Below are 25,655 nucleotides of genomic sequence, written 5' to 3' on the forward strand. Positions count from 1 at the left end.
CAATTGAGCAGATGAAATCTTTCATAAAACACATCTCAAATACAAAAACCAACAAAGTTGCCTACTGAAATGAAAACATTTTTGAAGATGACAAGACTGATGGTGTTTCATCAGTCGTATTTATTGAGCCCTTGGGAGAGTACAATATAACAAAGTTGACAGACATGTTCGCTGCCCACAACTAGCTTACCGTCCAGAGAAGGCAAGGGGGGAGACAAACGAGATTATGTAATTTTAACAGAGAAGCAGTGTGATCCAATGGGTTACAGCAGAGGGCTGGGAGTCAGACGGGCCTGGGTTCCTTATCCAGCTTCAGGACTTGCCCGCTGTGTGGCCTTGAGCAAGTCACTTCACTTCTCTGGGCCTCTATCACCTCATTTGCAAAATGTCCCCTGCTCACTCTCCCTCCCAGACTCCAAGCCCCATCATCATCATCATCATCAATCGTATTTATTGCCCCACAAAGGACAGAGACCATGTCTGAACTGCTCATATTGTATCTAACCCAAAACTCAGCACAGTGCTCTACGTTCATCATCCATATGTGGGAGAGGGGCTGAAAGACAGTCTTTTCCAGAGACACAGTAGCGCTGCTCTGACACCAACGTGCTGTACAAACGATGGGAAAAGTGACTATGGCTGTTAGAATAAAATGATCAATTTATTTGATTTCTGCTCCTACACTCCCAAGCTCCAAGTGCTACCACTTCTGTTGCCCTCTTTTTACATTTATCCTGTTCATCATACTAAATGACCTACTCCTCTTATGGAAAAGAATTTCCAGGCACAATTATAAACTCTTTCAAAAGGATCTACACAGAAGGCCGCAACTGAGTGAGGAAGGAACAAAAACGCTCAGATTCAGGGTAACAAGAACTTGTAAAATGAAAAGAGAGTACTCTATTGTAAAGAACCATTAGCTTTTCCATCATTTTCTCTAACAGTAGAATTATCTGAGCAGCTATTTCTTGGATGTGAAAATCTACATTATCCTAAAGAAAGGGACAAAGACTTCAAATGTAGATTTTTATTTGGAAACCAAATTCATTCTCCTATAATTGTACAAAGTAGTTACATTAATTTCTTTTTGCAAAAATCAAATCAAGGATTATGGAATGAAGTCCTAAATCCTCTACTTTCTCAACAGGTCTGTGTCCATTTAATCAGAGATGAGTGGTTCAGATGGGACCCAGTACTCCATTTTTTTTAAGTAGTAGGGTTTATTATGCCCCAGTCCTTTCATCTGCCCTAACCTTTTGGTGAAAGATAAGTCAAGAATGACCTAGGTAGACTGTCCTAAAGCCGGGGAGTACCCTTGCCTTGGGTGAGACTAAATTAAAAAAAAGATAATCAGTTTCCTCCCTCTGGCCTGACAAAATGCTCAAAATTATTCCAACATGATGTAGAACCAGTGACCCGACACAAACTTCATTCATCATTTGGCACGGAACCTACTTAGAACCGGGGTCTACTTAAAGCGCTGAAGAGGAAAAACTTACAAAGTTACTGAGCTCTAGAAAAAATTAATACAACTTACAATAAGGATTTTGCATCAAGACCAGTTTATTCCCCTTGACATAACACTGGATCAAGCCCAAAATATTTTAACAAGATGAGACAGCCAACCGTAAGAAAAATTAAGTATCTGTTTCTGAAAAAGCTGATCAAAATTCCTTTAATAAAACTGATCACTTCCTCCAGAGACATTAAAAACAACTCAACACTATAGAACTGAAGACCAGAAGGGACCAAAGACAAAGCAGTACCAGGATGTGACTGACAGTGAAACGTCCACAGAAACGGAACTGGTCGGCACTTATTTAAATGAGCAGTAGCGGGGGCAAGCGGGGGAGAGAAGTTAAGTATTCCTAAAAAGAGCAAGGAAAATTTAAACCCGGAAGCAACTTCCTTTCAACTCGGGTGTATTTGTTTATGAGAATAATTTCAAACACTTTTTCCACATTTCAGTGGAGATTACCTCTTGATTACTAAGGAGCTGATTACTCAGTTTTCAGATTATCTACGCTCGTGCCTACTGCTGCCAGGCCTCTGGTGGCCATTTTTTTTTTTCCAGAGGGTGGGTAGGGCACGGAAACAGACTCAAAATCAGTTCATTTTGATACTTATCAACTTTTTTGAATAACTGATGGAGAGGACAAAAGCATCACTAAAATAAGGTTCAACTACGATCCACAGATAATGCGCTGGCTGCAAATCCATCTCTAATGCCTTGACTACAAATCGGTGATGCAGAAAGGATGCCAGCTCACCCGGAGTAAGTGCCACATGATATATTGAGAACCTTCATATAGGGAGAGGAAACAATGGCACTATTGTAAAGGCTTGTCATCTGATGATCATTGCCTACCACAAGCATTCATTACATAATATAAAACCACAAGTACTTTGAGTGATTTTATAAAGCTTTTGTTCTGCTGACCTGTTCAAAGCACCTTCTCTAAGCCTACCCAGAGCCTTTTTCCAACTATCAACAGAGGAGAAGACTTCAGTCCTGATCAGTTGTCCCCTACTGTCCCCTAAATCATCCTGGATCCCAGCTCCTTGTCAGAGCTGCAAAGAACCAAGCAGACAAAAGGCTAGTTGGTTAACTATTGAAACAATCATTGTATCGCACTTAGCAGGAAACATGTCCGCACATATAACTCTGAGATCCTCCGGTTCAGAATTCCTCTCTCTCATATGTGCCTACTACCAACTTCAAATGCTTTGCTCACAAAATCCAGGACTCAAATGCAAACATTAAAATACTATTTTGTGCTTTTGGAAGTTTGATTAAGGACATTCTCTAAAATAAAAATAATCACTGACAATTCAAAAATAAACTGAAATAATTTATTTGGTCCTAGTTTGGGTGAACGATCACTTTCTTAAATTGAAAAATGAACATGTTTCCCAAAGAGAACACAAACTAGTTACAATAATTTTAGGTGATACAAATCCACATTAGGCTCATCAACATTCCTGTGAAAAGGTTCTCTGGAAAAAAAAATTGCAAGATACAGTTCATTCTCATGCCTGGACCCCATTGCTGCACACATCCACGTCTTTCAACACCACATCTGGTGACATCCAGACAGACACATGTATTGGAAGAATGTTTCCTAATTCTACAGGCATGAGGAGCTGCACTATGGGCTAGATGCCATGGGGAACTCAATTTTGACTATAATTTTGAACAACCAACCACTCAGGGGTCAAGTTACAATTTTTGTTGGGTAGCATCCCAGTAGAATTATCTGCCTCCTACCACCCCCCGACCAAAATTGATGCAAAACCCCTTTAGATGGGATGTGTGTCTGCTGGAGGTATCCAAAAGTGATTTAATCCAACTGGATGTGGCTTTGTAAATGCCCAACTCAAACAGGTCTCTACTCCAAACCCCTTTCAGATATCGATATTGCTCTTTTCCTCCCAGTGAATTCAAAGGCCTCGCCACATCAGGAAATCATTCCAATGGGACTCTCTCTGATAACTACCGAGTCAACATTTTAACAAATGGCAAGCACAAAATTGCCTCATAGTAGAATCGCACTAGAAATAAAAAGGCCAGTTCCCTCTTATCCATGAATAAATGTCACCAAGCCTTTCCAGGGACCACTATATCCTCAGGCCCACCAAGGTCCTGCTGGGTCTTACCCATGATGGCCCTATTGTAGTGCACGCTCCCTAGGCGCTTAGTACAATGCTCTGCACAGAGGAAGCATGATAGAAGACAGAACTAATGATTCTTTCCTTCAACACAGAAAATAAAGTGTACTGTGTACTTACAGCAAGATCAAATAGAACAAGGTCAACAAAACTACTTATTCATAATAGTGACTTTTAGTAGTTTACAAGGTACTTAACCAAAAACATGAATTTTTCCACTCTATCCCTTAGATTATGCCTAGTGGGAATAAATTATGAAGCCTTCTACCATTACCTACAACCAGTATGATACTCACTTATTTCCAAAGTGCAGTGGGTTTAATAATAATGTGCTCTACGCAATAACATTGTTACAAACACTGGGTTGGAACTTAGCAAGTGGAAATGGGCTTGACATTGTAAGACACTTTAAATTGGGTAAAATTACAGCTGTAGGAGCCTTTGGGCCCCCCAAAATTACTAATGATCGGATCAGGAGCTCCAATTCTATTCCTAGAAACGAAAGGATGTGGGTAAACATAAGAGATCAAAATCAATTCCATGAGACCCTACAAGGAATTTTCCTCTTGGAAAATGGGTTAGTCTGTGTACTACAATTGCAGTCTGGATTAGGCATATGGTAATCATCTGAATCAAGTCCAAGACTTTGGAAAAGCAACAACACAACACTATTTTTACTTAAAATTTGCCCAATAAAATGTATAACTGGAGTGTATACATAAACACACATATACGTGCACACACAAACACGCATTTGCTCCAGACCATCACTCTCCCCTACTTGTTAAGGTCACGTCTCCTCCAAGAGGCCTTCCCCAATTAAACCCTCTTTGGATTCTGAGCCCGTTGTTGGGTAGGGATCATCTCTGTTGCCGAACTGTACTTTCTAAGCGCTTAGTACAGTGCTCTGCACACAGTAAGCGCTCAATAAATTCAACTGACTGAATGAATTGAATTCATTCTCCCTTCTGAATCATCTATGCAGTTGGATCTGTTCCCTTTGGACACTCAGCATTCACCCCATCCTCAGCCCAACAGCACTTATGCACGTATCTGTAAATCATTTATTTATATTAACATCTGTATCCTCCTCTAGACTATAAGCTCGTTGTGGGCACGAGCGGTATCTACCAACCCCACTGTACTCTCAAGTGCTTCTTACAGTGCCCTGCACACAGTAAATGCTCAATAAATACCAATGATGGGATTGACTCAGAACTTTCAAAAAGAACAACAGATTTATCTGTGTGTCCTAGTTGAAGGACCACAGGCTTGAGAGTCAAAGGACTTGAATTTTAATCCTGACACCATCAACCATCTGCTGCATGACCTAGGGCAAGCCATTTGACATCTCTGTGCCTCAGTTTTGTCTTATAAAATGATGGGAAAACACCTCTTCTCCCTCCGGCTTAGACTGTGAGCCCCATGTAGGCAGGGGACTGTGCCTGACCTGTGTTCTATCTACCCCAGTGCTTTGCCCTTCGTAAAGACTTAAATAAGCAGTCAGGTTTACCTGAAATTTGCTAGAACCTTTATCTTGATGTTTCTGGATCTTCTGGAGGCCATCAAAGAGCAGACCTCCCCCACCTCCGTTGAGAGATGCTGCAGCAGCTCTCAATTGGTTTTCAGTCACCCGGGTCCTACTTTTCAATCCCAATAGGCCCTGAACCACCCATTCGGGCTTGTCAACTATTTCTGCAATAGTTTCAGTCAACTCTTTAGATGTTAAAGTATAAAGGGGTTATTCCTGGATAAATATTCATAAATTATATAAAAGACCATTGGACAAAAGAGTCTAAAAGATTCCTTCCACTCCAGAAATTGTTAGCACTTCAAGTCCTAACACCTTTCAAGTCCCAACATCGCAAAAATGAGTTTCATTTTCTATATCCCTAATTCATACTACACGTCGAAGAAAACACTGAAAATGATTTTACCAGGATAGCGATACAATTTTCCTACTTCATTCTTGATTTGCTCTCCTACTCCATAAAATATAAAAATATCAGCATCCTCACCCCTGAAGGGAGGTTTGTTAAAAACATTTGCTATACAGGAGAATTTAAAGGCTCTGGACTAAAATCTAATTCAACGTTTGTACAATTATTCTAGAAACTGAGATTTTTGTAACTGGAATAGTTTAATGATCGAAGAAACTGTAGTAAGATACTATGGAGACCCTAGTTCAAGTCAGCTTCAGTTCAAAGTCTAAATTTGGTAAAGCACAGAAAAAAATTCAGCCGTCTCCTCTAGTACCTGCCAGGTGGTAATGCTCCCTTGACAAAAATTCCCTCTTTTTGGAACAAAAGTCGAATCAATCTGTACTTCCTTCTTAGGCTTAGAGGGAGCTCCTACAATGCAGGTAAGAAACAGAATGATGGGGAAGTTCACCCTATTACCCGATTACCTACTCTAGGTAGCAAAACGTTACTGTCTAGAGACACTCCCAAGTAATAAAATTCATTTTCGAAGATAGTTTTTATCTGTGATAGTAATCACCATAATAACACTCTGAGAGTCATAACAATGTAAGCCTGCCAGTTAGCTAGGCTGGCTGTGGGACTATTCAGTCACGAATGTCAGTGGGCACTGGACCACAAGAGAACCGGGTGTAAGTTATTAGAGTAATGCTTGCCTCCCCAGTCAATCGTATTTGAGCACTTACTGTGTGCAGAGCACTGTACTAAGTGCTTGAGAGAGTACAATGTAGCAGAGTTGGGAGATATGTTCCGTTCCCCCAACGAGCTTATAGTCTAGAGGGGGAGACAGACATTAATATAAATAAATTATACGTATGTAAGCGCTGTGGGGTCAAGGGAGGAGTGAATAAAGAGAGCAAATCCAAGTATGCAGAAGGGAGTGGGAGAAGAGGAAATGAGGGCCTAGTCAGGGAAGCCCTCATGGACCTGTGCCTTTAACAGGGCTTTGAAGGTTGGGAGAGTTAACAAAGCCAGTCTTGATATGAAAAGTAAATCTCAAAATACCACAGGGGAATTTTGCTAAGACTATTCTAGGTCCGTGGCCCAAAACTTGGACCAAGCAGAGTTTGAATTAAATTACTGTACTGGAACTTCACTGATTTTGCAGCGTAATTTTAAGGGGAACAGGGAGGGCACTAAGTAGGAATTTCTGCTAGTTCTCATTTTGGTTTTTTTGGAATCACTTGTGTCTGATGAAAAAGGCTTAGAAGTTCTCCCTATTAAAATGTTATCTTTATTTGTTCACCAGCCTATTCACATTGCAAAGTTATCGCACAAGCTTTCCAGATAGCATCAATTCCCTAAGCTCCCAACATCAGCCAGAGACAGAATTGAATGCTGTTTGTCCTCAGGTTCAGTAATCTACTTTACTTCTAATATGGAGCACTCTCTAACACTGCTTCTTCAGTGTAAATTCATGCTAGAATTAAGTTTTCGGAAGAAACTAAATCCTTCTCCCATTCACCCAATTTCCCTACCTGCCTGACTGTCAAACACTTCAATCTTCCTCAAGTTCAAAAGGACAACTTTTAATTACTCCATGTATTGAGAATTTCCTTGTGCTTAGAGACCTAACACCATGTCCTTCAGTGATGCACAAGCTCACACCACTAGCCCACCTCACACATTTCCAGCTGTTACTGATCTACTAGGGGTTACATCAGAAAATGGAGTCAACACTAAACTCTCACCCTTGAACAGCTGAAACATGCAATACCACCACTGGGTTAATGAATACATATTCTAAGTTTTCCTTGATTTTGAATACTCTTTTTGCTGAAGGCCATCCAAAATGTAGTTTGCCATAAGGCAACTGAAGGTTTTTGCCCAAGAACACCTAAAAGCAAAATCTGTTCACTTTACCAAAACTAAAGATTACCCGTGAGACTGCCTGATGAAAGCACAGGCAGACTAGCTTTCATCTGATAATTTGCAAGCCCAGAGTTTAGTCTGTGGGAAATCAAATGGCCAAGTGAGACTCTCATATTTCACTTGAAAATTGGAAAGTTTGATTTGCATCTCTCTCTCTCTCTCTTTTTTTTCTTTTTAACATGTTCACTGTCAAAACCTTCCAAGAGACTATTACCACAATTAAAGAAACTTTCACAAGCCAAGCAGGAACACAAAAACAGAATTAGTCCCAAATCCAAAGTACCACCTAGCCTCAAAAATTTAAGAAAACTGTCCTAATACAGAATTCTAAATTTTAAACTTGCAGGCTAACTTTCCAAAAGGATAGTCCACTTCTCATTTATCTTGCTTTAAATTTTTTATAAATTCCTCTTTCATCATTATCACAACTTACACGAATGTTGGGATAGTTTGCCAGTTAAAAGGGTCAGATGTTCTGTGCTTTGTATTAGCCATTCACTGGAAGTCTATCTGAATATCTGTCACCCCTGCATTTAAGTACACATAAGATTACCTACTCTATCATTTTCATAATATCAACCACACTTTATTAAGGAACTATTTTTTTTTGAAGAAAAAGGTATTAGGCATTGAGAGATTACAGAGGAAGGATTAAAATAGGGTAAATAAAACAATGTAGAGTCTCCCCCATATATTCTTTTTTCCATTTTGGTATCACAATTCAAAAGAAATCCTGCTTTGTTTCCACCTAAGGACCAGAAAATGGTGAAGTCGGAAATTGAGTTTAAGGTATAGAGACTGAATGTTTTGCTAAAGCAAGGTAATATAAGAGGGTCTTCTCCCTCGTAGGCCTTTGGATCTGTACTCCCTTAAGAAATTGATTTTTCGCTCCACAGCACTTAAGTACATTAATTAGTGGTATTTATTGAGTGCTTACAAGGATACTTATAAGCTTATGGTATACTCTATACTCTCCCAATACCCCAGACATTTTAGTAAGACTGTGAGCCCCACATGGGACAGGGACTGTGTCCAACCCAATTTGCTTGTATCCATCCCAGCGTTTAGTACAGGGCCAGCACCCAGTAAGTGCTTAAATACCAGAATTATTTACTGTTTGTCTCCCCCTCTAAATAGAGCTCGTGAGCCAACTCTACTGTATTGTTCTCTCCCAAACACTTAGTGCACTCTTCAGCACAGAGTAAGCACTCAATATTACTGAAAGATTAAACATACACATGCTTGCAGTGTCAAAGAACGTACTACAACGTTACCTTCCTTAACATGAGCTTCTTCAGAATCAAAGCTCCTGCATAATTAGATGGCTGACAACTGTGACGGTCAAGAAAGGACTGTCAGCAAATTTAATAATAATAATGGCATTTGGTTAAGCGCTTACTATGTGCCTAGCACTGTTCTAAGCACTGGGGTAGGTACAAGGTGATCAGGTTGTCCCAAGTGGGGCTCACAACCTTAATCCCCATTTTACAGATGAGGTAACTGAGGCACCGAGGAGTTAAGTGACATGCCCAAACTTGTGTGACTGCCACTCACAAGTGGCAGGGCCGGGATTAGAACCCATGACCTCTGACTCCCAACCCAAGCCCGTGCTCTAGCCACTGAGCCAGAGCCTAAATGGTATGTGTGACATTCAACTAGGGAAATTCCGATCTATTTTTCAGAACATGGGTGTAAAATGTTTTGGGTTTTAAATCCAGCTCCAATCCTCATTTACTGACTAACTTCACTTCTAAGGTCTCAATTTCTTCTGGAAAATGCAGTAAAAATTAAACACCTGTAGTGTCCTAAACACTAAAATATACGCAACATGCATTTGTATTTGCAACATACTTTGGAGAAAGACACCCACTATAAAAAAACCTCAAAAGGCAGCTTAATCAGGGATACAGGAACTAGCACTTCATGCACTGCAAATCAACACATTCTTAAACTCAAAAGCATTGGAAACAGCACCTATAACGTAGCAATAACTGTAGTGCGCACAAGACCCCTGTATCTACAAATACTTAATAACCAGCCTTTTTTCCACAAAGATGAAGCTGTAACTGTAGCAATTTCACTGCAAAAAGGACAAAACAGCTTTAACATTAAAAAAAAACCCTTTTTCAAGCATTTAGGAAAGGTTTAATTTTCATATAAACATAAAACTCAGGTAATTATGCCAAAACTTGAACTAAATCAATACCTGATTGGTGTCAACAGAATACAAATGACTAATTACCACACTCAGGATATATATTTAGGATATAGGAGATATTATATATATATATATATATATATATATATATATACACACACACACACACCAGTATTAAATATCATGCAATCAAAACTCAATGAAGTTATAGCTATAATTCTATATATTCTGACGGTTTTGACACCTGTCTATATGTTTTGTTTTGTTGCCTGTCTCCCTCTTCTAGACTGTGAGTCCACTGTTGGGTAGGGACCGTCTCTATATGTTGCCAACTTGTACTTCCCAATCGCTTAGTACAGTGCTCTGCACACAGTAAGCACTCAATAAATATGATTGAATGAATGAATGAAGTGAATGCAAGCCCTATTGTTGGCTTGGAGAACAAAGCATCTTACAAATGCATTCTGGGGTTGAATGCTTTTTGCTTTTTACACATATTTTCCCCAGTATAAAACTTCAATTACCACACAAAAAACATAACAGCTGATTTCAACTCTAACTTCCAAACTAGGTTTGTATTGCTGCTCAAGTTAAACCCTCTTTTGGGCAACACCCACTTTACAATCCATACGGAAAAGCAAACGCCAAATTATTTAAGGGGCCTCACAATAGTTCCCATGTGTTACACAGTTGCTGCATGTATCAAATAAATGGGATTTTTAAAACACAAAGCACGATAATTATCCTCTATTTTGTGATATATTTTTAGACAAACTCTTGGTTACGTGTGTACACACACACATGCGCCCATCTCCAGAGTGGGTAAATATTGATATTTTTCCCAAGTGCCTAGCATATTTTTTCAATGACTCAGTCAAATTAAGGGCTAAAATTAGTTTTCCTTATTACTTGTGTCACCATACTTATCACCACTGGGACTTACAGCATTGATTTTGTATTGTTCGGAAAAGGAATTTACAAGACTCAGAAAAACATATTTACAGGACTCTGGTGGTACTTTCAAAACATGACAGAACCTTTAGCTTAAACTTGAGATTTTTTTTTAAGATACCTAAGAACACTCAGTACATTGCTGAAAGCAGATGTCATTTGCAGAAGTCCCAAAGGAAGATGATGAAGGGAAGTACTTACGTTTCAAAACAACGATCCACGTTGTCAGACATCAAAAGCAGCATGCATAGCTGTTCAAGGGCTATTAGTTGCATGTCCCTTTCATCTCCCTGCCCCATCTGTAGCCATTCCAGCAGCGTATCCGGGTCCACATCTGCCATGGTTTTAAAAAGCCTCTTTGCTTAAATTAAAAAGGAAAAAAAAAAAAACCTCCTTAAAACGATCAAGCCTGAAATAGCTTGAATGCAAAAAAAAAAAAATTCAGTGAGGATCGAATTTTCACCACCTTCACCTAAGAATCAGAAAAGGTTGATTAGTACTTAAAGGACGAGCACTTTGAGTAAATTTTAATGTGATGCTTTTTTTTAGTCAGTTGCACAGCTTTAATATTTTGATATACCAAATTAAACCCAGTTGTGAACAAGCTGATTAAGGGGCTGTTAAGCTAGAAAAACAGGGCCACCTTTTGTCAGTTAAAGCTATTTTGGATCCCAACGTGAGCAGAGACTCAAAATGCTAATGAGGCAAAGACCATCTACTTAATCTTAGTGGGTTGTTTTGTTTGCTTTTTGGGGTTTTTTTTGCCTACAGTATGTCTTAGCAGCCAGTGTTTTTCAAACTGTCTGCAACAAGAATGCCAGACCCACTATTTGGACTGCCATTTCATCCACATACACAGAATGATCCACCTTCCCAAATACTGGTGCTTCTCCAATGTAAGAAATTCAGCAGCTGCAGTAATAACATTTGTTGACTGCCCACTGGATGCGATGCACCGTACCAAGTGCCTGGGAAGTGCAAGACAAGGAAGTGATGCATCGCCTGCCCACAGGATTTTAAACTCTACTGGGGAACGCAGATATGAATATTTACAGAGTCATCAAAATAAATCAAATAAACCTGCATAAAGATATCGAGGGGGCAGGGTTGGGGTCCTAAATGCTACACATTCACAGGTAGCCCATTCGATGGGGCATAATTCAGTGACACATCTACAAAGGAACGGTAACGCAGCTTTGGACGATTCTTTAACTTTAAAAAAAAATGAAGGTGACTGTGACCTGACTGCAGGACCAAAAAAAAAAAAAAAAAAAAAATCAACAAAAAACAATTCGGCCCGTGTCCCTGCGCCCTCTCCTTTTCCTCTGCTCCTCCTCCCCATCGCCCCCACTCCCTCCCTCTGCCCTACCCCCTTCCCCTCCCCACAGCACTTGTGTACATTTCTACATATTTAGTACTCTGTTATATTAATGATGTGTGTATATACATATCTATAATTCTATTTATCTATTTTGATGGCATTGACGTCCGTCTACTTGTTTCGTTTTGTTGTCTGCCACCCCCTTCTAGACTGCGAGCCTGTTGTTGGGTAGGGACCGTCTCTATCTGTTGCCAAACTGTACTCTCCCAAGTGCTTAGTTCAGTGCTCTGCACACAGTAGGCGCTCAATAAATACGAATGAATTTATGCAGCGCTTAGAACAGTGCTTGGCACATTCATTCAGTCATTCAATCATATTTATTGAGCGCTTACTGTATGCAGAGCAGTGTACTAAGCACTTGGGAAGTACAAGTTGGCAACGTATAGAGACTGTACCTAACCAACAGTGGGCTCACAGTCTAGAAGGGGGAGAACATAGTAAGCGATTAACAAATACCATCGTTATAATAATGTTGGTATTTGTTAAGCGCTTACAATGTGCCAAGCACTGTTCTAAGCACTAGTGGGGGGGGGGGGGGGGCGCACGGGATACAAGGTAATCAAGGTTGTCCCATGTGGGGCTCACAGTCTTAATCCCCATTTTCCAGATGAGGTCACTGAGGCCCAGAGAAGCGAAGTGACTTGCCCGAAGTCACACAGCTGACAAGTGGCGGAACCAGGATCAGAGCTTTTAGACTGAGAGCCCACTGTTGGGTAGAGACTATCTCTATATGTTGTCAACTTGAACTTCCCAAGCGCTTAGTACAGTGCTCTGCACACAGTGAGAGCTCAATAAATACCTCAAAGGAGGAGGAGGGGTGGAGAGAGAAGCAGCGTGGCTCAGTGGAAAGGCCACGGGCTTTGGAGTCAGGGGTCATGGGTTCAAATCCCGGCTCCGCCAATTGTCAGCTGTGTGACTTTGGGCAAGTCACTGCACCTCTCTGGGCCTCAGTTCCCTTATCTGTAAAATGGGAATTAAGACTGTGAGCCCCCCGTGGGACAACCCGATCACCTTGTAACCTCCCCAGCACTTAGAATAGTGCCTTGCACATAGTAAGCGCTTAAAACATGCCATCATTATTACTAAAATATTTATTAAAATAATAATTTTAATAATCATTCTCGCCTGTCCCGCCATCTACCCCCGGCCCACGTCCTCCCCCGGCCTGGAATGCCCTCCTTCGCACATCCGCCAAGCTAGCTCTCTTCCTCCCTTCAAAGTCCTACTGAGAGCTCACCTCCTCCAGGAGGCCTTCCAAGACTGAGCCCCCTCTTTCCTCTCCCTCTCGTCCCCGTCTCCATCCCTCCCGGCTTTCCTCCTTCCCCTCCCCACAGCACCTGTATGTATGTGTATATGTTTGTACGTATTTATTACTCTATTTATTTAGTTTATTTGTACATATTTATTCGATTTATTTTATTTTGTTAATATGTTGAGTTTTGTTGTCTGTCTCCCCCTTCTAGACTGTGAGCCTACTGTTGGGTAGGGACTGTCTCTATACGTTGCCAACTTGTACTTCCCAAGCGCTTAGTACAGTGCTCTGCACACAGTAAGCGCTCAATAAATACGATTGAATGAATGAATGAATGAAATACGATTGATTGATTGAACCCACGACCTCTGACTCCCAAGCCCGGGCTCTTTCCACTGAGCCACGTGATGTTACTATCATAATGAATAAAAAACGGGGTGTCGGGGAGCCTGCAGGGGAGGGCCGCCTTTTGGGGCCATTAGTTCCAGGTGCCTGAGGGGCGGCGGGCTGACTTTTCCCTGTTCCTATGTAAGATAGGGACCATGTCGGCTTGGGACAACCCAACGCGTAGCTTGGTGTCCTGCCTCTTTCGGGGAAGGGGAGGGAATCACTACGTGGCTCAGTGGAAAGAGCCCGGGCACCAGAGGTCACGGGTTCAAATCCCTGCTCCGCCACTTGTCAGCTGGGTGACTGGGCAAGTCACTTAACTCTCCCAGTCCTCTCCCCCTCGTCCCCCTCTCCATCCCCGCCATCTTACCTCCTTCCCTTCCCCACAGCACCTGTATATATGTATATATGCTTGTACATATTTATTACTCTATTTACTTTACTTGTACATATCTATTCTATTTATTTTATTTTGTTAGTATGTTTGGTTTTGTTCTCTGTCTCCCCCTTCTAGACTGTGAGCCCACTGTTGGGTAGGGACTGTCTCTATATGTTGCCAACTTGGACTTCCCAAGCACTTAGTACAGTGCTCTGCACACAGTAAACGCTCAATACGATTGATTAACTTCTCTGGGCCTCAGTTCCCTCATCTGTAAAATGGGGATGAAGACTGTGAGCCCCACATGGGACAACTGAGAGCTCACCTCCTCCAGAAGGCCTTCCCAGACTAAGCCCCCTCCTTCCTCTCCATCCCCCGTCTTACCTCCTTCCCTTCCCTACAGCACCTGTATACATGTATATATGTTTGTACATATTTATTACTCTATTTTACTTGTACATATCTTTTCTATTTATTTTATTTTGTTAATATGTTTGGTTTTGTTCTCTGTCTCCCCCTTCTAGACTGTGAGCCCACTGTTGGGTAGGGACTGTCTCTATGTGTTGCCAACTTGTACTTCCCAAGCGCTTAGTACAGTGCTCTGCACACAGTAAGCACTCAATACGATTGATTGATTGATTATATCCTCCCCAGCGCTTAGAACAGTCGGCACATAGTAAGCGCTTAACAAATACCATTATTATTACTTAACTTCTCTGTGCCTCAGTTACCTCATCTATAAAATGGGGATGAAGACTTGTGAGCCCCACATAGGACAGCCTGGTTATCTTGTATCCTCCCCAGTGCTTAGAACAGCACTTGGCACATAGGAAGAGCTTAACAAATACCATTATTACTATTATCATTACTTGACTTCTCTGTGCCTCAGTTACCTCATCTGTAAAATGGGGGTTAAGACTTGTGAGCCCCACATAACAAATACCATTATTATTATTACTTAACTTCTCCGTGCCTCAGTTACCACATCAATAAAATGGGGATGAAGACTTGTGAGCCCCACATGGGACGGCCTGGTCATCTTGTATCCTCTCCAGTGCTTAGAACAGTGCTTGGCACATATTAAGCACTCAAATACCTTTATTACTATTATTATTACTTAACTTCTCTGTGCCTCAGTTACCTCATCTATAAAATGGGGGTGAAGACTTGAGAGCCCCACATAACAAATACCATTATTGTTATCATTATTACTTAACTTCTCTGGGCCTCAGTTACCTCATCTGTAAAATGGGAATGAAGACTTGTGAGCCCCACATGGGACAGTCTGGTCATCTTGTATCCTCCCTGGCACTTAGAACAGTGCTTGGCACATAGTAGGCGTTTAACAAATACCACTATTACTATTATTATTAACTTGTCTGGGCCTCAGTTACCTCATCTGTAAAATGGGGATGAAGACTTGTGAGCCCCAAATAACAAATACCATTATTATTATCGTTATTTAACTTATCTGTGCCTTGAGCCCCACATAATATTATTATCATTATTATTATTATTACTACTAAACTTCTCTGTGCCTCAGTTACCTAATCTATAAAATGAGGGTGAAGACCTGTAAGCCCCACACGGGACAGCCTGGTCATTGTGCATCCCCCTGGCACTTAGAACAGCGCTTGGCACGTAGTAAGTGCTTAACAAATACCATTATTACTATTATTATTACTTAACTGAGGGAAAAAGTTACCTCATCTATAAAATGGGATGAAGACTTGCGAGCCCCACATGGGACAGCCTGGTTATCTTGTACCATCTTCCCCGGCGCTTAGAACAGCGCTTGGCACAAATTAAGTGCTTAACGAATACCATTATTATTTTACTTAACTTCTCTGTGCCTCAGTTACCTTATCTATAAAATGGGGGTAAAAACTTGTGAGCCCCACATAACCAACACCGTTATTATTATTTAACTTCTCTGTGCCTCAGTTACCACATCTGTAAAATGGAGGTGAAGACTTGTGATTCCCACATAACAAATACCATTATTTCTATTATTATTATTATTACTTAACTTCTCTGAGCCTCAGTTACCTCATCTATAAAATGGGGGAGACTTGTGAGCCCCTCATACCCAATACCATTATTATTATTATTATTATGACTTCACTTCTCTGGGCCTCAGTTACCTCATCTATAAAACGGGGATGAAGACTTGTGAGCCCCACGTAACAAATACCATTATTTCTACTATTGTTATTATTACTTAACTTCTCTGGGCCTCAGTTACCTCACCTATAAAATGGGGGAGAAAAACTTGTGAGCCCCCCGTAACCAATACCATTACTATTATTACTACTTCACTTCTCTGGGCCTCAGTTACCTCACCTATAAAATGGGGGAGAAGACTTGTGAGCCCCCCATAACCAATACCATTACTATTTTTACTACTTCACTTCTCTGGGCCTCAGTTACCTCAACTACAAAATGGGGATGAAGGCTGGCGAGCCCCACGGGGGGCAGCCTGGTCATCTTGCATCCTCCCCAGCCCTTAGAACAATGCTTGGCACATATTAAGCTCTTAACAAATACCCTTATTACTATTATTATTATTACTTCACTTCTCTGAGCCTCAGTTACCTCATCTACAAAATGGGGATGACGCCTGGCGAGCCCCACATGGGACAGCCTGGTCATCTTGTATCCTCCCCAGTGCCTAGCACATATTAAGCTCTTAACAAATACCCTTATTACTGTTATTATCATTACCACTTCACTTCTCTGGGCCTCAGTTACCTCAACTGTAAAATGGGGATTAAGAGACTGTGAGCCCCACATGGGACAACCTTGATTACCTTGTATCCCCCCCCACCAGTGCTTAGAACAGTGCTTGGCACATAGTAAGCGCTTAACAAATACCTTTATTACTATTATTATTACTTCACTTCTCTGGGCCTGTTACCTCAGTGCTTAGAACAGTGCTTTCCACATAGTAAGCGCTTAATAAATGCCAATCATCATCATCTACAAAATGGGGATGACGCCTGGCGAGCCCCACATGGGACAGCCTGGTCATCTTGTATCCTCCCCAGCCCTTAGAACAGCGCTTGGCACATATTAAGCTCTTAACAGATACCCTTATTACTATTATTATGATTACCACTTCACTTCTCCGGGCCTCAGTTACCTCAACCGTAAAATGGGGGTTAATACTGCGAGCCCCACATGGGACAACCTTGATTACCTTGTATCCTCCCCAACCCTTAGAACAGTGCTTGGCACGTAGTAAGCGCTTAACAAATACCTTTATTACCATTATTATTACTTCACTTCTCTGGGCCTCAGTTACCTCAACTGTAAAATGGGGGTGACGGCTGGCGAGCCCCACATGGGACAGCCTGGTCATCTTGTATCCTCCCCAGTGCTTAGCACATATTAAGCTCTTAACAAATACCCTTATTACTATTATTATTATTACCACTTCACTTCTCTGGGCCTCAGGTTCCTCAACTGTAAAATGGGGATTAAGAGACTACGAGCCCCACATGGGACAACCTTGATTACCTTGTATCCCCCCCGGCCAGTGCTTAGCACATAGTAAGTGCTTAACAAACACCTTTATTACTATTATTATTATTTCACTTCTCTGGGCCTCAGTTACCTCAACTTTAAAATGGGGATGAAGGCTGGCGAGCCCCGCATGGGAAAGCCTGGTCATCTTGTATCCTCCCCAGCGCTTAGCACGTATTAAGCTCTTAACAAATACCCTTATTACTATTATTATGATTACCACTTCACTTCTCTGGGCCTCAGTTACCTCAACTGTAAAGTGGGGATTAAGACTGTGAGCCCCACATGGGACAAACTTGATTACCTTGTATCCTCCCCAGCCCTTAGAACAGTGCTTGGCACGTAGTAAGCGCTTAACAAACACCTTTATTACTATTATTATTACTTCACTTCTCTGGGCCTCAGCTACCTCAGCGCTTAGAACAGTGCTTTGCACATAGTAAGCCCTTAATAAATGCCAATCATCATCATCTACGAAATGGGGATGACGCCTGGCGAGCCCCACATGGGACAGCCTGGTCATCTTGTATCCTCCCCAGCCCTTAGAACAGCGCTTGGCACATATTAAGCTCTTAACAAATACCCTTATTACTATTATTATTATTACTTCACTTCTCCGGGCCTCAGTTACCTCATCTACAAAATGGGGATTAAGACTGCGAGCCCCACATGGGACATCCTTGATTACCTTGTATCCCCCCGCCTCGCCAGTGCTTAGAACAGTGTTTGGCACATAGTAAGCGCTTAACAAACACCTTTATTACTATTATTATTATTTCACTTCTCTGGGCCTCAGTTAACTCAACTTTAAAATGGGGATGAAGGCTGGCGAGCCCCACATGGGAAAGCCTGGTCATCTTGTATCCTCCCCAGCAGTTGGCACATATTAAGCTCTTAACAGATACCCTTATTACTATTATTATGATTACCACTTCACTTCTCTGGGCCTCAGTTACCTCAACCGTAAAATGGGGGTTAATACTGCGAGCCCCACATGGGACAACCTTGATTACCTTGTATCCTCCCCAACCCTTAGAACAGTGCTTGGCACGTAGTAAGCGCTTAACAAACACCTTTATTACCATTATTATTACTTCACTTCTCTGGGCCTCAGTTACCTCAACTGTAAAATGGGGGTGACGGCTGGCGAGCCCCACATGGGACAGCCTGGTCATCTTGTATCCTCCCCAGCGCTTAGTACATATTAAGCTCTTAACAAATACCCTTATTACTATTATTATGATTACCACTTCACTTCTCTGGGCCTCAGGTACCTCAACTGTAAAATGGGGATTAAGAGACTATGAGCCCCACATGGAACAACCTTGATTACCTTGTATCCCCCCGCCTTGCCAGTGCTTAGAACAGTGTTTGGCACATAGTAAGCGCTTAACAAACACCTTTATTACTATTATTATTATTTCACTTCTCTGGGCCTCAGTTACCTCAACTTTAAAATGGGGATGAAGGCTGGCGAGCCCCACATGGGAAAGCCTGGTCATCTTGTATCCTCCCCAGCACTTGGCACGTATTAAGCTCTTAACAAATACCCTTATTACTATTATTATGATTACCACTTCACTTCCCTGGGCCTCAGTTACCTCAACTGTAAAGTGGGGATTAAGACTGTGAGCCCCACATGGGACAACCTTGATTACCTTGTATCCCCCCCGCCAGTGCTTAGAACAGTGTTTGGCACGTAGTAAGCGCTTAACAAACACTTTTATTACTATTATTATTACTTCACTTCTCTGGGCCTCAGTTACCTCAACTTTAAAATGGGGAGGAAGGCTGGTGAGCCCCGCATGGGAAAGCCTGGTCACTTTGTATCCTCCCCAGCACTTGGCACATATTAAGTTCTTAACAAATACCCTTATTACTATTATTATTTATTATTACTTCACTTTTCTGGGACTCAGTTACCTCAACCGTAAAATGGGGATTAAGACTGTGAGCCCCACATGGGACATCCTTGATTACCTTGTATCCCCCCGCCTCACCAGTGCTTAGAACAGTGCTTGGCACGTAGTAAGCGCTTAACAAACACCTTTATTACTATTATCATTACTTCACTTCTCTGGGCCTCAGTTGCCTCAACCGTAAAACGGGGATTAAGACTGTGAGCCCCACATGGGACAACCTTGATTACCTTGTATCCCCCCCCCCCACCCCCCCCGCCGCCAGTGCTTAGAACAGTGCTTGGCATGTAGTAAGCGCTTAACAAATACCTTTATTACTATTATTATTACCTCACTTCTCTGGGTCTCAGTTACCTCAGCGATTAGAACAGTGCTTTGCACATAGTAAGCGCTTACTAAATGCCAATCATCATCATCTACAAAATGGGGGTGACGCCTGGCGAGCCCCACATGGGACAGCCTGGTCATCTTGTATCCTCCCCAGCCCTTAGAACAGCACTTGGCACATATTGAGCTCTTAACAAATACCCTTATTACTATTATTATGATTACCATTTCACTTCTCTGGGCCTCAGTTACCTCAACCGTAAAATGGGGATTAAGACTGTGAGCCCCACATGGGACAACCTTGATTACCTTGTATTCCCCCGCCAGTGCTTAGAACGGCGCTTGGCACGTAGTAAGCGCTTAACAAACACCTTTATTACTATTATTATTACTTCACTTCTCTGGGCCTCAGTTACCTCAACTTTAAAATGGGGATGAAGGCTGGTGAGCCCCGCATGGGAAAGCCTGGTCACCTTGCATCCTCCCCAGCACTTGGCACATATTAAGTTCTTAACAAATACCCTTACTACTATTATTATTTATTATTACTTCACTTCTCTGGGCCTCAGTTACCTCAACTGTAAAATGGGGATTAAGACTGTGAGCCCCACATGGGACAACCTTGATTACCTTGTGTCCCCCCCTCCCCCCGTGCTTAGAACAGTGCTTGGCACGTAGTAAGCGCTTAACAAACACCTTTACTACTATTATTATTACTTCACTTCTCTGGGCCTCAGTTACCTCAACTGTAAAACAGGGATTAAGACTGTGAGCCCCATATGGGACATCCTTGATTACCTTGTATCCCCCCGCCTCACCAGTGCTTAGAACAGTGCTTGGCACGTAGTAAGCGCTTAACAAACACCTTTATTACTATTATTATTACTTCCCTTCTCTGGGCCTCAGTTACCTCAACTGTAAAACAGGGATTAAGACTGTGAGCCCCACACGGGACAACCTTGATTACCCTGTATCCCCCCGCGTCGCCAGTGCTTAGAACAGTGCTTGGCACGTAGTAAGCGCTCAACAAACACCTTTATTACTATTATCATTACTTCACTTCTCTGGGCCTCAGTTACCTCAACCGTAAAACGGGGATTAAGACTGTGAGCCCCACATGGGACAATCTTGATTACCTCGTATCCCCCCCACCCCGCCAGTGCTTAGAACAGTGCTTGGCACGTAGTAAGCGCTTAACAAACACCTTTATTACTATTATTATTACTTCACTTCTCTGGGCCTCAATTACCTCAACTGTAAAATGGGGATGAAGGCTGGCGAGCCCCACGGGGGGCAGCCTGGTCATCTTATATCCTCCCCAGTCCCTAGAACAGCGCTTGGCACGTATTAAGCTCTTAACAAATACCCTTATTACTATGATTATGATTACCACTTCACCTCTCTGGGCCTCAGTTACCTCAACCGTAAAATGGGGATTAAGACTGTGAGCCCCACATGGGACATCCTTGATTACCTTGTATCCCCCCGCCTCGCCAGTGCTTAGAACAGTGCTTGGCACGTAGTAAGCGCTTAACAAACACCTTTATTACTATTATTATTGCTTCACTTCTCTAGGCCTCAGTTACCTCAACTGTAAAATGGGGGGGGGGGGGGGCAGCCTGGTCATCTCTCCTCAGCGCTTGGCACACGGTAAGCGCTTCCCCCAGGCCCTCATTATCATCATCATCAATCGTATTTATTGAGCGCTTACTATGTGCAGAGCACTGTACTAAGCGCTTGGGAAGTACAAATTGGCAACATACAGAGACAGTCCCTATTACTATTATTAGTAGTAAACAGTAGTACTGTTAGTATTAGTATACTAATTAGTATTAGTAAACAGTAGTAGTAATAATAATAACAATAATAATTAAAGAGTAGGGAGATGAAGAGGATTTGGACGCTCACCGCGAGGCCGGGCAGGACCAACGCCCCCTCCTCTCGGCTGGGGGGCCCGGGGAGGGTGGAGGAGGAAAAGAAGGATAGAAGGAGGGAAAGGAGGAGGAAAAGAAGGAGGAAGAGGAGGAAAAGGAGGATAGGAGGAGGAAAAGGAGGAGGAAAAGGAGGAGGAAGAGAAGGAAGAAAAGGAAGAGGAAAAGGAGGATAGAAGAAGGAAAAGGAGGAAAAAAAGGAGGAAAAGAAGGAGGAAAAGAAGGCGGAAAAGGAGGAGAAAAAGGAGGAAAAGGAGGAGGAAAAGGAGGAGGCAAAGGAGGCTAGGCCTCAGGCGGCCTGCCCCGGGCTCTTGGTCTCCCCGGCTTCCGCCCCCCGAGCCAGGCCGCGGCCCAGCCGGGCCCCGCCGCCCCCGCCCTCCGGTAGTTGTCCGGCCGCGGGCCCCGTCGGGGGAGCCGGCCGCGCGCCCCGGGAAAGGCCCCGGCTTCGGCCCCGGCCCACTGGGCCCGCTCCCCCGCCCGGCCTCGGCCCCACACACTCACCGGGCGGCGGCCCCCGCTCGCTGCTCAGGGCCCCGCGTCCATCGGGCTCGAGGAGGGCGGGCGGAGCGGGCGGAGGAGGAGCCTCACGCAGCCGGACCCGCTTCGGAACCACCCGCGGCCCGGCCGGCCGGGAGGGAAGGCGGAGGACCACCACCACCACCTCCACCACAACGACGACGACGAGGAGGAGGAGCGCCGCAACTCCCGCCGCCGCCACTTGGGGCGCGCTGCGCCCGGCCCCGCCCACTCTCTTTTTCACCGCCGAGGCCCCCTCAGTCCGGCCTACCTACTGAGCGCCTCAGTCATAAGAAGAAATTCATTCAATCGTATTTATCGACCGCCTAAGTAATAATAATAATGAGGGGATGTGTTCATTCATTCATTCTAGCGTTTTTATCGAGCGCCTAAATAATAATGATGAGGGGATTTGTTCATTTGTTCATTCATTCATTATAGCGTATTTACTGAGCGCCTAAATAGTAATAATGAGGGGATTTGTTCATTCATTCATTCTAGCGTATTTACCGAGGCTTTGTTCATTCATTCTAGCGTATTTACTGGGCGCCTAAATAATAACAATGAGGGGACTTGTTCATTCATTCATTCCAGCGTATTTACCGAGCGCCTAAATAGTAATAATGAGGGGATTTGTTCATTCATTCAATCTAGCGTATTTACTGGGCGCCTAAATAATAATAGTGAGGGGATTTGTTCATTTATTCATTCGTTCTAGCGTATTTACTGAGCGCCTAAATAATGATAATGAGGGGATTTGTTCATTCATTCATTCTAGCGTATTTATCGAGGATTTGTTCATTCATTCTAGCGTATTTACTGAGCGCCTAAATAATAATAATGAGGGCATTTGTTCATTCATTCACTCATTATAGCGTATTTACCGAGCGCCTAAATAGTAATAATGAGGGGATTTGTTCATTCATTCTAGCGTATTTACTGGGTGCCTAAATAATAATAATGAGGGGATTTTTTCATTCATTCATTCTAGCGTATTTACTGAGCACCTAAATAATAATGAGGGGATTTTTTCATTCATTCATTCTAGCGTCTTTACCGAGCGCCTAAATAGTAATAATGAGGGGATTTGTTCATTCATTCATTCTAGCGTATTTATCGAGGATTTGTTCATTCATTCTAGCGTATTTACTGAGCGCCTAAATAGTAATAATGAGGGGATTTGTTCATTCATTCATTCTAGCGTATTTACCGGGCGCCTAAATAATAATAATGTGGGGATTTGTTCATTCATTCATTCATTCTAGCGTATTTACTGGGCGCCTAAATAATAATCATGAGGGGATTTTTTCATTCATTCATTCTAGCGTATTTACTGAGCGCCTAAATAATAATAATGAGGGGATTTGTTCATTCATTCATTATAGCATATTTACTGAGCGCCTAAATAGTAATAATGAGGGGGATTTGTTCATTCATTCTAGCGTATTTACTGGGCGCCTAAGTAATAATAATGAGGGGATTTTTTCATTCATTCATTCTAGCCTATTTACTGGGCGCCTAAATAATAATAATAAGGGGGTTTTGTTCATTCATTCATTCTAGCGTATTTACCGAGCGCCTAAATAATAATAATAATGAGGGGATTTGTTCATTCATTCATTCATTCTAGCGTATTTACCGGGCGCCTAAATAGTAATGAGGGGATTTGTTCATTCATTCATTCTAGCGTATTTACCGGGCGCCTAAATAATAATAATGAGGGGATTTGTTCATTCATTCATTCTACAGTATTTACCGAGCGCCTAAATAATAATAATAATGAGGGGATTTGTTCATTCATTCATTCTACAGTATTTACCGAGCGCCTAAATAATAATAATAATCAGGGGATTTGTTCATTCATTCATTCATTCATTCTAGCGTATTTACCGAGTGCCTAAATAATAATAATAATAATGAGGGGATTTGTTCATTCATTCATTCTAGCGTATTTACCGAGCGCCTAAATAATAATAATAATGAGGGGATTTGTTCATTCATTCATTCATTCTAGCGTATTTACCGGGTGCCTAAATAATAATAATAATAATGAGGGGATTTGTTCATTCATTCATTCATTCTAGCGTATTTACTGGGCGCCTAAATAGTAATAATGAGGGGATTTGTTCATTCATTCATTCTAGCGTATTTACCGGGCGCCTAAATAATAATAATGAGGGGATTTGTTCATTCATTCATTCTACAGTATTTACCGAGCGCCTAAATAATAATAATAATCAGGGGATTTGTTCATTCATTCATTCATTCATTCTAGCGTATTTACCGAGTGCCTAAATAATAATAATAATAATGAGGGGATTTGTTCATTCATTCATTCTAGCGTATTTACCGAGTGCCTAAATAATAATAATAATAATGAGGGGATTTGTTCATTCATTCATTCATTCTAGCGTATTTACTGGGCGCCTAAATAGTAATAATGAGGGGATTTGTTCATTCATTCATTCTAGCGTATTTACCGAGCGCCTAAACAATAATAATAATGAGGGGATTTATTCATTCATTCATGCATTCTAGCGTATTTACCGAGTGCGTAAATAATAATAATAATGAGGGGATGTGTTCATTCATTCATTCTAGTGTATTTACCGGGTGCCTAAATAGTAATAATGAGGGGATTTGTTCATTCATTCATTCTAGTGTATTTATCAATCAATCAATCGTATTTATTGAGTGCTTACTGTGTGCAGAGCACTGTACTAAGCGCGCCTAAATAGTAATAATGAGGGGATTGGTTCATTCATTCATTCATTCTAGCATATTTACTGAGCCCCTAAATAATAATAATGAGGGGATTTATTCCTTCATTCTATCGTATTTTACTGAGCGCCTAAATAATAATGAGAGATGTGAAGTGACTTGCCCCAAGTCACCCAGCTGACAAGCGGCGGAGCAGAGATTTGAACCCATGACCACGATAATAATAATGACGGTCTTTGGTGAGTGCTTACTATGTGCCAAGCACTGTTCTAAGCGCTGGAGGGGTTACAAGGTCATCAGCTTGTCCCACATGGGGCAGCGGGGCTCAGTGGAAAGAGCTTGGGCTTGAGAATCAGAGGTCATGGGTTCTAATCCTGGCTCCGCCGCTTCTCATTCATTCATTCATTCAATCGCAATCCAACTGTATCGATTTATTTCTTCAGCTTGTTTTGATTGTTGGCATATTACACTTCGTCCTTTGTGTTGTGTGTTGTGTCGTCCTTCGTCCTTTTAGACTGTGAGCCCACTCTTTTAGACTGTGAGCCCACTCTTTTAGACTGTGAGCCCACTGTTGGGTAGGGACTGTCTCTGTATGTTGCCAATTTGTACTTCCCAAGCGCTTAGTACAGTGCTCTGCACACAGTAAGCGCTCAATAAATACGATTGATGATGATGATGTTGGGGCACA

The 25,655-nt window shown here is 42.2% G+C and overlaps 1 protein-coding gene across 7 annotated transcripts in view; it reads right to left on the minus strand.

The window, feature by feature from the left end:
- Positions 1–22,367, minus strand: part of HECTD1 (HECT domain E3 ubiquitin protein ligase 1) — an 83,568-nt gene extending 61,201 nt beyond the window's left edge. For 5 of the 7 annotated variants that reach the window (XM_038756532.1, XM_038756534.1, XM_038756533.1 and 2 more), the window contains exons 1-2: positions 22,232–22,367; positions 10,831–10,990 (exon numbers count right to left, since the gene is read on the minus strand). In XM_038756532.1, the coding sequence (XP_038612460.1) occupies positions 10,831–10,970 (140 nt within the window). In that variant the 5' untranslated portion in view covers positions 10,971–10,990; positions 22,232–22,367. Of the gene's footprint in view, positions 1–10,830; positions 11,102–21,707; positions 21,766–22,231 lie in introns of those variants that run through there. The other 2 variants (XM_038756529.1, XM_038756530.1) reach the window with 2 other exon arrangements.
- Between the last annotated feature and the right edge of the window lie 3,288 nt (positions 22,368–25,655).

The sequence above is a fragment of the Tachyglossus aculeatus genome, chromosome 14, assembly GCF_015852505.1.
Source record: "Tachyglossus aculeatus isolate mTacAcu1 chromosome 14, mTacAcu1.pri, whole genome shotgun sequence".
NCBI lineage: Eukaryota > Metazoa > Chordata > Mammalia > Monotremata > Tachyglossidae > Tachyglossus > Tachyglossus aculeatus.